Source organism: Nesoenas mayeri (assembly GCF_963082525.1).
Source record: "Nesoenas mayeri genome assembly, chromosome: 12".
NCBI classification, from domain to species: domain Eukaryota; kingdom Metazoa; phylum Chordata; class Aves; order Columbiformes; family Columbidae; genus Nesoenas; species Nesoenas mayeri.
This window is the reverse complement of record NC_137547.1, coordinates 17546350-17559936: the sequence shown is the minus strand read 5'-3', so window position 1 is coordinate 17559936 and position 13587 is coordinate 17546350. Positions and strand designations below refer to the sequence as shown.

At 37.8% G+C, this 13587-nt stretch overlaps 1 protein-coding gene across 1 annotated transcript; it reads left to right on the top strand.

The window, feature by feature from the left end:
* Positions 1-2092: 2092 nt before the first annotated feature.
* Positions 2093-13383, top strand: SLC7A9 (solute carrier family 7 member 9; the record flags this gene model as incomplete). Its single annotated transcript, XM_080352244.1, has 12 exons — positions 2093-2197; positions 3364-3511; positions 4439-4681; positions 5258-5383; positions 5622-5721; positions 6895-6939; positions 7273-7396; positions 9014-9117; positions 9944-10040; positions 10835-10984; positions 11550-11724; positions 13319-13383. The coding sequence occupies 12 exons, from the start codon at positions 2093-2095 to the stop codon at positions 13381-13383; spliced, it is 1482 nt and encodes a 493-aa protein (XP_080208370.1).
* Positions 13384-13587: the final 204 nt, after the last annotated feature.

Below are 13587 nucleotides of genomic sequence, written 5' to 3'. Positions count from 1 at the left end.
AATCTTAATGTCAGTGACCAATACCAGCGTACCTTTTAGCTTTTAGCAGTAGATGTCCATTGAAAAGGGTCAGCTGAAGTCAGATCAGGTTGGTCAGGACTTACTGGTTTGGATGTCACACAGGACAGGTCCCACACAACTGCATTGCTAACAAAAAAGATGTGAAACGTGATTTGGGGGGCGGTTGCAAGTGTTTTAGGGATGATTAGCAGGAATGGAAGAAACTACCTTACTTTAGCATTCAAGATAATACCTTTTTCCTGGATGTGCAGCTGCATAGAAATAGAGAATGGCATTTTTCACCAGAGCAATATTTTTAAACATTTACAAAAATGAAAAATGAATTGGAACTGCAATTGAAGGGAACACAAGCTGCCCACTCACTTGCTTTCAGGTTAATGAAAACCAACAAGATTTCTGCTCACACTTCTCTATCTTCTCAAGATAAAAACATCAATTATTTTTACAAGATGCAGCCAGCATCTGTGCATTATGTACTTCAAGGTTATCTTTCCAAAGCACTCCTAAATTAGAAATTGCTTGATATAAAATCAAAATAGACTCTTTGAATTATGGTTCACTCTCACTATGTAATATGCTACTTAGGTACTGGACAAACATTATCACAAATTAAACAAAGACTTCTTTTTTTTTTTAAAGATAAACTAATTGGACTATTGGTTTACCTGTGGTCCCTATCTCAAAGCTTCTTGGCTGAGAATGGGTTTAATGATTACCTTTTATAACCTCTGTACTTAAGCTGTGGTTGCTTCTGCGTATTCTGGTTTCAGACATGGACCTGTCTTGCCGTCTAACTGGCTGCTAAATCTAATGGGAGAAATAAAGAGATATACGATACAAAGATTCCTGGAGCCTGATTAACACCAAACAATCATAAATCAATAAGGTAAGTGAAAGTATGAATTGCTAAAATACGATGATTAAAACATTCTGAATACAAGACTTTAAAGAGAGAAGTTGGGCACAAAGCTGTAATAAGATTCAGTGACCCAAGCCCTGCATTCCTTATCTGGGCAATTTTTCATTGTAGGTTTAATCTTAAAAGTTGGATTCGTGATGATTTCTTTTAAAAATAATTAATTTGACACACCAAACAGATGTTTTTATAGCCCAAGTATTTGTGAAGATCAGCAATACTGAGGTAGCTCTTCTGTAAATGTGAAATGCTGCAACTTTTGTAGTAAGAATTACTGGATACTACCTAAAGTTGATTAAATATGATGCATTGCTGAATTACTATCTGTAATACTGCAAAATTACCTTCAACATTCAGATGCCTGTAATTATAGGCGTAGGGTCTGACGAGAGGAGACTTTTGACTGAATCAGCTTTTTATAACCAAGACCTAACCCAGGGAATTTCTGTCACAATCTCAGCTTGGATTTTATTCCCATACTATGGGAAACAAGCAAAATCCTCACAAAAAGATCACAAGCCTACATTTCAATTTGAAAACAAATTGTTTACATTCTCATTCTAAACAGAACGAAACCTACAGTAGAAGCCATTCACCCTTAGTCAACACCGATTGGTGACTCTCCTTGAGGCAAAGAGCTGCTAATTAGGCAATTACCGGAGACAACTCTTGGTTTAGCAGAAACCTGCATCTCCAAGGAATTGAGGCAAGGCCTAATTATAGAAGATCAAAAAGAAGGTCTCCTAGATAAGAAAACAGAGCAGCTTTTGGGAGAAAGATTAAATCTGTCTGGACCTCTGGAGGAATTCAAAGGAGGGACGAGCCACAAAACCCCCACTGTTCCAGTAAGAACGTCCTCTCCGGATGTAAGCCGAGATACAAGGACATTCGCTGCCAGGTGGGTATGCAGAAAATACAGAGCAAATCGGCCCGATGAGGTGAACTAGACTTAACCCCTCCCCAGTTTCATCTCCAGGCAGGTAGGGAGACGGAATTCCTCTGCCCGTGAGCCAGTGTGCTTGTGTGTGTGTGTGTAGTTTCTGACGATATTTAACTACAATATTTTGTACCCATATATATTGCCAAACTCAAGCAAACACCACGCTGGACTGATATTTGTTTTTACTTCCTTAGAGATTTCGACAAGGAAACCAAATGGGTGAAGAAAGCTTGAGGAAAAGAAAAGGAGAGGACAGTGGAGAAGAGGATGGCCAGTCCATACAGAGCGATGAACCCCAAACGACGAAGCTACAAAAACAGGCAAAGCATTTTCTTTCCCCATCAGTTTGTGTGCGGGCGAGGGGCTGGCAGAGCGGGGTATCTGTACACACATCCTGCAACAGCTGCAACTGCGCCCCGCTTTAGCACCCGGTACTAATATCCTGACAGTGTGGCTGGTTTATGTTTTAAGAAACTGCTAATTACTAGTTAAATAGCTCTGATATAAACACAATTACTAAGTAAGACTATGTATTTAAGTTTTTGAATTATCTGATAACCTCAAAGCTGATCAAGTGAGACACTTGATAAACTTTATTGTTGCTTTCCACATGCACATCCCAGAAGCTGAAGTGGGTTGTTCAGCTCATTGCTTCGGGAAGTTTGATAGTGTTTTTGGCCATAAAATAGTCACTGGTACAGAAAGAGAAGTGGGAATTTGTCTCCTCCAGAAAGTTACAGCTGTTTAGAGAACAGATGTGCCACTTGCTCTCTGACAAGTGGCTCAGGAGGGAGTGGAATTCCTCTTTATGCAACCTGGAAAACGATTCTCTGTGTGGTTTCAGTTTGGTGCAAAGAGCGGCAGAAAAATGATGTTACTAGATTAGCCATAGCTAACAGGAAAATATAAGTAGCCCATGCCACGTTTTTTTCAGCAGATGCCTCAAGTTTTAGTAGTTTCACGTAACACGTAGGTCATTACAAAGTCAGAAAAACATGATCTCTTCACCACCTAGCACTGTTAAGGTAACTCCTGTGCAAAAATACCTGAAGCCAGGAGAGGAAAACAACAGCTAAAAGCAAAACAACTCCATCCAAGAAAGCACATTTTTGAAGCTTGGAAAACTCAGCATTCCTCGAGTGCTCATAAATGAATTTCAGAGTTTAAACAAAGAGTGGAAAGGGGATGCTCACCTGAACAAGGTTAGATTTGAGACCCAGATAACGCGAAGGATGGTTTGCTAAAGCAAATACACAGGCAGGTGAAGTCCAAAGAATTGTACTTTCTGAAAGAGCAGGAGTGTGCCGCAGGGTGGGAACGCAGCTTGGAAACAGAAACTTCACATAGTTTAATGTATTACTTAGTAAAAGCTACACGTGAAAAGCTGAAAAAATAAATCTGTAATGACAATGACCACAATTGTATTAAACCAAGAAGTAATTATCGAATTATTAGAAATTACCAAAATGTCTCCTTTGATTTCCAGGTGGGCCTCATCAGCGGAATCTGTATAATTGTTGGTACAATCATTGGCTCAGGTATCTTTGTTTCTCCAAAATCAGTTCTTGCCAACAGTGGAGCTGTGGGGACTTGTTTAACCATCTGGGCAGCCTGTGGAGTTCTTGCAACATTAGGTAAACGAGTCAACAAACAATATGCATCTTCACTTCAATATTTTTACCTACTGCTTCTGCATAATACTCTCATTTCACATATTAGCCAATAGCACCTAGACCAAAATCCATCCTATCCTGGTGAGTGTAGCAGTGCTCAGGCAAAAATTTAAAATATGTGCTGGTTAGAAAAGACGGAATTTTGAAATGGTAAAGCACATTTTCAGTTCATTTTGACAGCAAGATTTAGTTTTGCTTACTTCATCCGAAACTGTAATAAAGAGAATACTTTTCTACTTAAATCACAGACAAAATGTGGAATTCACTGGCAGTGAGGTAGGTAATTATATTATTTTTCTGCTTGCGTAATTGTGTAAATCTAACATTCTATCATCTGAAAATTTAGCACTAAGCACCTCAAAATATTTCATGAAGGAAACAAAACCAGAGTTGCTTGGGCATTGAGTCAGATACACGGCATACACCAAAAATCTTTAAGCAAGATGCCAGCTACAGCAATAAATCCAGCAACGCCACTGTACTTTAAAACTGAGCTCAGTAGACGTTCTACCTCAAACTTGTGCAGCAAGTCTATTTTTTTCACTCCAGTTTCCAAAAGGCAGGTCAGCCACTGCAGTTGTCACCGAGATGCTTCTTACAGCGTTAGTTTCTTAAAAAGAAATCCAATATGAAATCAGAATGTCTGTACTATATTCCTGAAGTCTGAAACACTAATTGTAGTTAATTCTAGACTGCAGCTTAATAGCTTCATTATGTTTTTTCCAATTGCTCACAAGTAAAATATAATTTTGCATGTACAGTAAAATGTACATGTATATACTTATTTCCTTAACTATTCTACCTATTAAAAAGTGACAATCTGTTCTAGCCACTCATAGGTAAAGAAGTCTATAAACTAAAACAATAAATGCTTTTCTTGTTATTCAGGTGCGCTTTGTTTTGCTGAGCTTGGCACAATGATCACAAAATCCGGGGGAGAATATCCTTACCTTATGGAAGCATTTGGCCCAATTCCGGCATTTTTGTTCTCTTGGACAAGCCTACTGGTCACAAAACCCAGTTCGTTCGCCATCATTTGTCTCAGCTTTGCTGAATACGCATCAGCTCCTTTTTATCCAGGTTGTGATCCACCCCAGGTTGTCATCAAGTGCCTGGCAGCCGCTGCCATTGGTAAGATTCGGCCTTTTTAAAGAAAGAGGCGAGATCCCTAATTGCAAAGTGATTTCCATTCAGCCCCATCAGTGGGTGCATTTCAGCCCACTACAACTTCAGTGGGTTAATTGTCATTAATACACCCGTGACCCAACAGAAAACTTTGGGAGATGGTACAGTGAGTCCCTCCCACAATAACTAAATCAATAACACATTAAAAGGATAGGTTTAAAAATGGTTTGTTCTTAGTCTAAGTTTCTTTCATACTTTATTAAGACAGATACAGCTGTGTAATGAATGCTTATCTCTAGCAGAAAATGAAGAAAAATTAAGTGTGGAGATGGTTTTTCTGTATTTATTGGAAATTTTATTTCTGTTAAAGCCACTATCAAAATCTAATTCAGAAAACTGTTTTTCCTCACTATTTCAAAAGTTATCCAAACATAGCATTTTTAAAAACTCTTATTGATAATATGGACAAACAGTGGGAGGAAAAAGCAGGACAGTGAGGGGGGGGGAAGAGGTTTTAAGAGGCAACTTTTCTTTCAATTCTGAAAAACTTAATACAGAAATTAATAGATTTCTTTCTTTTAGTGATAATTACGATAGTGAATTCACTGAGTGTGAAGCTGGCAAGCTATCTCCAGAATTTTCTCACGGCCGCTAAAATGATCATTGTCATAATCATTATTGTAAGTGGAATTGTTCTCCTTGCACAAGGTAATTAGAAATACTTTATTTGCCAAAATTACTTCAGCTTCTGCTATGTCCACTATAAAGTTTTCCACTGAGGGGTGGGTGGGAAATACAACACTACAGAACAATGAATAAAAACTGGTATTAATTGATTTTAACAGATGTTTCAGAACATGAAACAGATGTTGGAATGTTTCTTCATCTGATGGGGATGAAAGGAATTAATTGCAACACTGATCAGTGATCCACATCTTGTTTGCAGGAAAAACAGAAAACTTTGAAGATCCTTTCAAAAGCAGTAAAATTTCTATTAGTTCTATCGGTCTGGCATTTTATAATGGACTCTGGGCATACGATGGATGGTAAAGTATCTTTACTAATCACCAATATGGACAGATTTAGGTTTATATTTATGTTCCACATACATTTATATTTAACACTCAGAATGCTTTCCAGAATTATTTTCATACAAATAAACTTAGTTACTAGCAGGAATCTTTACCTTGATCTCTGCCATGTTCCAGTAAGGAATTTAAACGTTTCATTTCCTGCAACTAAAGGGAATGTCAGTTGGTCCAGGGCTCTGTTGGCACAAATCTAACATCAAAGTCTGATCCATCCTTCAGTGTTCAAACTGTAAAAGTTTGCATGTCGATTCATATTTCGGAAGGAATTAAGAATATAAATGTTAATTTACCACAAAGCAAGTTCCATTTAGATGCTTAAAACGGATTTTTAAATGGATTACTCTTTCAGGTTCTATTTCCAGGGTTGAGTGTCTCACCTCAGGCACCTGAGTCTGGTAATTCAGACACTCACCTAGAATTTCTAAGGCAGGAGGGAAGCTGGTGCCTAAATAACTATTTCAATATGTAACCACTAGGTACTGATGTTCAAAAATCAGCCTATTGAACTGTAAATACCAAACTCCTCCTCACATTTCCAGAAGTGGACGAGCGAAAAAAACCTCTTGTTTCAATCTGATCTACATGCTCTACCAAAGATGATTACTTGGAAATTATAGTTCCGCTAAGTGGAATCCTAAAGGAGGTTTTCAGGACAGTTTTCTAGGTAATATGACTTACAGAACAACTGTGAAACATCAGCAGACTTGCCCCAGTCCCTGCAATAGGCACATTTGTGCCTTTCTTTGAAAAGACTCAGTTACTGCAAAGCTTGAAGTTCAATGGTAATCCTATCAATCTGAGATGTCTGCCAAATCTTCATTTTGTTATCCTGGGATATTTTATCCAAGAACGAAGACGACCTCATTTCAAAATCTCAGATACTTCTAAAACTGTGAGGAGGACCTGAAAATGAAGGAAAAGATGGTGAATCCAGAGGCTGACATTTGGATAAGAAGCTCATAGTTTTTTGTCCTGCAGTTTTACCACTTAAAGATTGGTTGTGCCATTTTTTTTAACTGAAAAGGTAAAAACCAATAACACAAGAAGTAACACTTGACTTAATAATCTATTAGTATTTCAAGATCTGACTGCTAATAATATTGTATGATTGTTTTTTTCTCCTTTCAGGAATCAACTCAATTACATCACAGAAGAACTTAAAAATCCTTACAGGTAAAGCTATGTAGGAAAGCAGTGTTTCTAATGGCAATAATCAAACACTTTAATACTTCTGTACAAGCAGGCATGTATTTTGGTTTGTTTTTAAAAGCAATGGTTGTTCAAGGTTTGAGCACTAACAGACAAAGCTAATTAACCTTTATTATATAACGTTGCATAAGTTTGTAGTTTTCCTTTTTAAAATCCTGATTTCCACAGTTATATACAATAAAGAAATGTAAATACACCTAAAGAGCATATGGGGAAAAGTAAGAGTCCACAGTTTACTATGACAGCTCTCTGAGTGATACAGCAATGCTGATGGAGTCTTACTTTTGCATTCTTCAGAAACCTACCGCTCTCTATAATTATTGGAATCCCCTTGGTTACAGTTTGTTACGTTCTGATAAACATTTCATATTTCACCGTAATGACTTCAACAGAACTCCTGCAGTCCCAGGCAGTTGCTGTGGTAAGCCGCTTTATTTTGTCATAGAGCATCTGGAGCGCTGTGTGCATTAAAGTATCTTCAGTAGTAACAGGAGCAAGAAAGAACCTATAATTTTTCTTAAGATACAATTAATTTCTGTCTAAGCTGTCAGTGTCACCTTTCCCCCCCGTTATCTGTCATTTCTTAATCTAAAATGTATTTCAGTCATGCTTGATTTAAACAATAGTTCTGTCCTACCCCAAGGGAAAAAGTGGAAATGAGAGTAATGTATTCTTCAGCTAACATTTTGTAAACTCTGCAGCTCAGAGGTTGTTTTCCATAAAAGATGGAAGGAAAAATAATGTGTGACTGCTGCTTTGCCCTTTTCAGTGTTTCCAGTATTTCTAAGAAACAAGCACAAGCAAAATGGCAGTAAATCAAAGCTGCTTGTTCTGGAGATAACAGCAAATAGTCCGTCATTCAGTTAGTTCCTCCTTATTCTTGCTTTTTTGCTTCACAAAGCTAAGGAAGATCCTTTCTACATTATTCTAAGACATACTAGTACAGGCAAAATTAAAGATGATATAAATTTCTAGAAGTCTTACCAAACACATCTGCCCCTTCAGTTCCACTCAGTAAATCTTCCGTGGGACATTTGTCTCTGAAACAACTCTTGAGAGGTCATGCAGAATGTGTCCTAATGTTAGTTTTGGGGGAAAACAAACTGTACGTGACATGGATGCAAAACACAGTGTAGCACAGTGAGGAAAGTACACTTAAAAATGTTAAAAAATAAAATCTTCTAAAATGTAGAACTTTGGTGCATTTCAGCATCTTGCTTGCATCAAGAGGCAGAGCAATGTATATCATGTTATATCCTAAGAACTAGTTCAACATGCCCCTAAATTTACAATCTGTGCACAGCACCCATCAGCTGGCACTCAACTCAGACCAAATTCACACCGAAATCTCCGAGCTGCCACTCGGGGCTGCACGTCTCTAAGCAGACATCGTGCTTAGCACTGATGAGCGCCCTGCTACTGGATAAAGAAACACCACCGATATTTTGCTTGTGCATTTACTAAAATATGGTCACCACTCCCCCAACTCAAAACCAAAACCAACCCATCAAAAAAGTTTTGATTCAAATTTATTTACAGTAGATCAACGTACCTACATTAGATCCGATCCATCCTGCAGTAACAGCTGACGTAGCGCGGTACAGGTGACACGTGAAGCGTGTCCTGGACGTGTTGGCCACACGGCGCAGGTTGCGGTGCAGCTGGGCTATGGGGGCTCTCTGCTGCGCGTTATCCTGCGTTTGGTTTTGCAAGCACATCCCTGACCCACAGGTCTTTAACAGAACTTCATTTGTGTGTATGTTTTACATCTGCCTCCCAATGTTTCCTACAGACACTGCATTGCAAACACCATGAAAATGATCCTCTGCTCTTCATAAAGTGGTTCATTAATTAATCCCAGCCTTCATTTGGCAAAACATTCTTTAAAAACTATGCAAAATATACATAATGTGTTTTTATTAGTAACATACCTTAGATACCCATTCACTGTACTTTCAAAGAGGCTCTAACATTACCCAATATACCAAATGGTAGCCAAAGTGACAAAAACTATTGATTTGAATCCCCTATATCCCAGACATTTGGCGATAGAATCCTTTATCCAGCCTCCTGGATAGTTCCTCTCTTTGTGGCCTTTTCTACAATTGGATCTGCCAACGGGACCTGTTTTACTGCAGGCAGGTAAGCTCCCATTCTAAAGATCTTTAAAACAAAAAAAAGATAGAAAAAAATATTTATATATATATATATATATATATACACACACACACATTTATGTATTGACACACAAAGATACAGACATTCTTCTGATCCAAATGTACAAAATGTAATTAAAAAGTACCTGCAAATCTGGCTATAATGTTTTATTTCTGAAAAGAAGCAGTGGCTATGCAAGCAATTAGACAATAATATGTCTCATTCTTAATTCAAAGCATGGATAGCACAATAGGTTTTTTTCCACCTCTCATCAACTTTAAAGCTCAGAATTAGACAGTTAAAATTACCAGAAAGAACATGACTATGTCAGTAATGACAAATGTAACAACTGGAAAGACAAGCAATTATTTTCTATTAGTTGCTCGATGCTTCCATTCGCTATTTCAAGTATTTAAAATTTCAGCTCCATCTGAATATGATACGGCAGTAAAGACCATTTTTTTTGACAGAAAGTTGGCAACGTAGCTTTTTGATACAAAACAAATTGAAAAGGAAATATTTAATTAAAAAGGGACGCAGGAGCTTTTTTTTTCCCCAAAATAATTTTAAATTAAATGTGCAAACTAACGTTTCTGAAATGATTTTCACATTCACTGCTTTAACACCGGTTATTTCCCTTATTTCAGTCTAGTACAATATTCCTTAAATCCCACTGCGTATCAAAGGAAATACTGATGAAGATGTAGACACATAATAAATCAAACCTGAAAATGTGTTTGTTTCTTAATTAGTAATGCCACTTAAATCTGAGCGCCGCACTAACTAGATCACCTTCTTTTTGTTTTGTCAGACTTGTTTATGTTGCAGGTCGTGAAGGGCACATGCTAGAGGTTCTATCCTACATCAGCGTTAAGCGCTTAACACCAGCACCTGCTATCATGTTTTACGTAAGTATTTTAAGTAGAGAAAAATTATCAACAAAAATTCTCCAGCAATACATGTTTTCACAATTTCCTACCAGGCTTGACACATATCGTTGACTATCGAGACAAGAAAATCGCTCCATATGTAGTAGGAAAAAAAACTATATAAAAATCCCCCAACTTCTCCCTTTGAACAGTTTCATTCCAGAACTGGATTTTAAAATAAAAATGTTTTTAAGAATCCACAGCATGAAAACAAATTAAAGAGTTAAATGACTGATTAGCCTCAGGCAAATCCTTATTTCACAGGATGCCTGGCAGCAAGCATTCACCACCCTGTTTCCTCCCTCTAAGAATGCAGTTACATCTCACCAAAGAAAACCCATTCAGTAAATCCATTTGAAAATAAATCTAGAATCTTATTATGTTTATATATTTTACCCATTTTATCTTCAAGGCAAAACATAATCAATTCAAAATTCCATTGCTCTGTCAACTCCCGATAACTTTAATAACCAAAAAAATATCTTCACCTTCTCCAAGATGCTACATCAACAACAAAACAGATTAACACATACCAATTTGAAGTCTTTTGACTTAAAATGGCATTAAGATTGCACGCAAAAATAAACACACCTTGGCAGGATGTGGAAACCCCCTTTTAATAGTGTTGCGATACACTTACACACAATAGTTTCAGAAGAGCATTCCCAGGTCACCCTCTGGGACACTGTGACCAGACCCCTATATCCTGACACACACGTAACGTTCCGCCTTCTTTTATAACAGACCGTACTGATTTTTGTTTTCATTTTTAGGGGGCCGTTGCTATTATTTATATTATCCCTGGTGACATTAACACACTCATAAATTATTTTAGTTTCGCAGTCTGGATATTTTATGGTTTAACCATATTTGGACTCATTGTTATGAGGTTTACCAAAAAGGGACTCAAGAGACCGATCAGGGTAAGTTCAGCATTCGGGGTGTTTTTTCCTCCACTCCCATAAACACTGAAACAGGAACTCATCCTAAATATCTGGATATTTAAACACCATCCTTAGGCAGACAACTCCTTATTCGCCATCCCCCTCACCTGAAATCTAGCCAGTTATTTGTAGCTTTTCCAATTTTGCACTAGGACAGAGCTCACAAGGACTGGGAGATTACACAGGGTTTATTTTCACTTGGACAGACCATGAGCACAAGGTGGATTTGCTGGGATGTGACGGTGCAGCCAGCAAACTGCCCGAAATAACACCCGGATTCACTGCACTTAGTCAGGTCCCACATCATTAAAATGCTAATTTTTACACAGCAATTTGCAGTATAGACAAAAAGATCTTGGTCACTGATTTAGCAGAACAGTTCTTCCCTATCCATATTCCCGCTACTCTTTCAACTGCCCCATCCAATTCTAGAAATTGTAAACGGAAAAACTGCGTAAGGCACTGAAAATATCCTTTTGTGTACGCAACTTCTGTAAGAACAGGAAAACTATGAACAACTAATTGTGTGCATTGTATCTTGCAGATACCCGTCGTCATTCCAGTCTTAGTGACAATAGTCTCCATTTTACTGGTGTTGGCACCAATCATCACCGCACCTGAACTGGCCTATTTGTACTGTGTTTTATTTATACTTAGTGGACTTATAGTTTATGTACTTTTTGTTCATTTTAAATTCAACTGGCCCCAAAAAATATCAAGTAAGTATATCTCACACAGCCAGCTCCAAATTCAACAGAACTTTGCTAAGCTTTAGATTAATTACCATAATGAAGCTCATTATATGCTTGTCGAGGGTTTTGATTGCGAGGTGACAATAAAACCCTGGCAGATGTATTGTTAACCTCTTCTCCTCCCCACTTCCCAATAAGAACAGGCGATTGGGAGGGAAAGAAGGACAGAGAGAAGAGAGTTAGAAAAATTAAAAATGTTTTACTAATGATACTAATAAGAATAGAGAAAATAATACAAAATATACAAAACCAATCTTGGAAGTCTCAGCAACTGCAGAGCTGGCACCTGAAGTCCTGGACTGGACTCTGCAGCCAACCGGAGCTGGATTCAGTCTCTCTCTAGGCCTCAGTTGGCAGGGACGACTAGCAAGGTCCTCTCCTAATGTCGGCCATAAGCAAAAGGGAAAAGGAAAAGGGATGAGATCCTCATGATCTCCCACTTTTATATGAAGTATTCACGTGGATGGAATGTTATCCACCGTTGGTCAGTTTCTTGGTCACCTGTTTCTCGGTCACCTGTTTCTCGTTGCCCCTCTCGCGAGATGTCCATCCATGCTTATCAATAACGTCGCATTCCATTGCTATGTTTACCAAAACATGTGTCTGGTTCTCCAGGAAAATGCAGCTAATGTGAAGCTTTAGCTGATAAGCAAATTCACTAAAAGAGAAGCTTGTTTTTTAACAAAACCAGGACAATGCTCCATCCCACCTAAATCCCATGAGCAAGGTGTGGAGGGAGGCAGTTTCCCAGACATATAGTGAGGGGCATATAGCAAGCTTTACTCAAGATTATACTTTACTCCTTTAGGGAAAAAAAGTGTCTGACTTCAGGAAAACCAAAATTTAGTTGACAAAAAAGCACTACAGCACTGCGGTAGCGCAAAGAAACTGACTTTTAAGATGACTAGAACTATTTTATCTCTAAGTTAGGTTTTCTCCCAATTGCCCGTATTTCAAAACATCAGCCATCAACTGAAGATGAGTGGACATATATTCTTATGCCACAAAATACTGTGCTTTTGGCTCAGGTCATCAATTTTATTATACTTACTAAAGAAAACATTAACAGCATTAACACCAAAAATAACCACAGTGCTTCTGAGTAAATGAAGAATACAAGTACAAGAGTACAAGAGCCCAGTGTGACCATTTATAAAATGGTTTTGCAGAGTCTCAAGAGAAACTCTTTGCAATTATCTCAGGGAAAACAGGGCACACAGATATTTCTAAAAGCGAATGTGGAGTCAGCTGAAGAAAACAGTATTACTGGTTCTATAGATATTAAAAAGATCCATCATCTGTTTTTCCTGCCCCCTGGGATTATTAAATATATAATTGTGCAATTAGAAGCATCGTACTCTGCTAAGAGCAAGTTTAGAAACCCTGGAATGTTGCAGCTTGAATCTTAAGATTGTTTTCACTCCACCCCTTATTTTTTAAGTTTGAGATATCAATACAGAGAAGACAACTAATCACAAGGATATTTTTCTTACCTAGACAAATAGTCTCAATAGAAATACTGTTGTCCCATACAACTTCTAACAATAACTTTTTTTCTCAGAGCCTATCACGATGCACCTTCAGATGCTTTTGGAAGTTGTTCCAGCAGAAGATGTTCCTGAATAAACTATTTTCTATGTACCAGGTTGTTTTTAAGTGCTATACTGGGTAAAGGAGATCCAATTTAGTTTGGCACACATTTATACTTTCTAAGTTGTTATGTTCATACTGGTGTATTATTTTTGTAAACACTTTAGTACTTGAAAAATAAGAAGAGCTGTTTTCATTGTTTGCTAATATGTTACGGTATCTTGTTTTCTGCATTAAAGT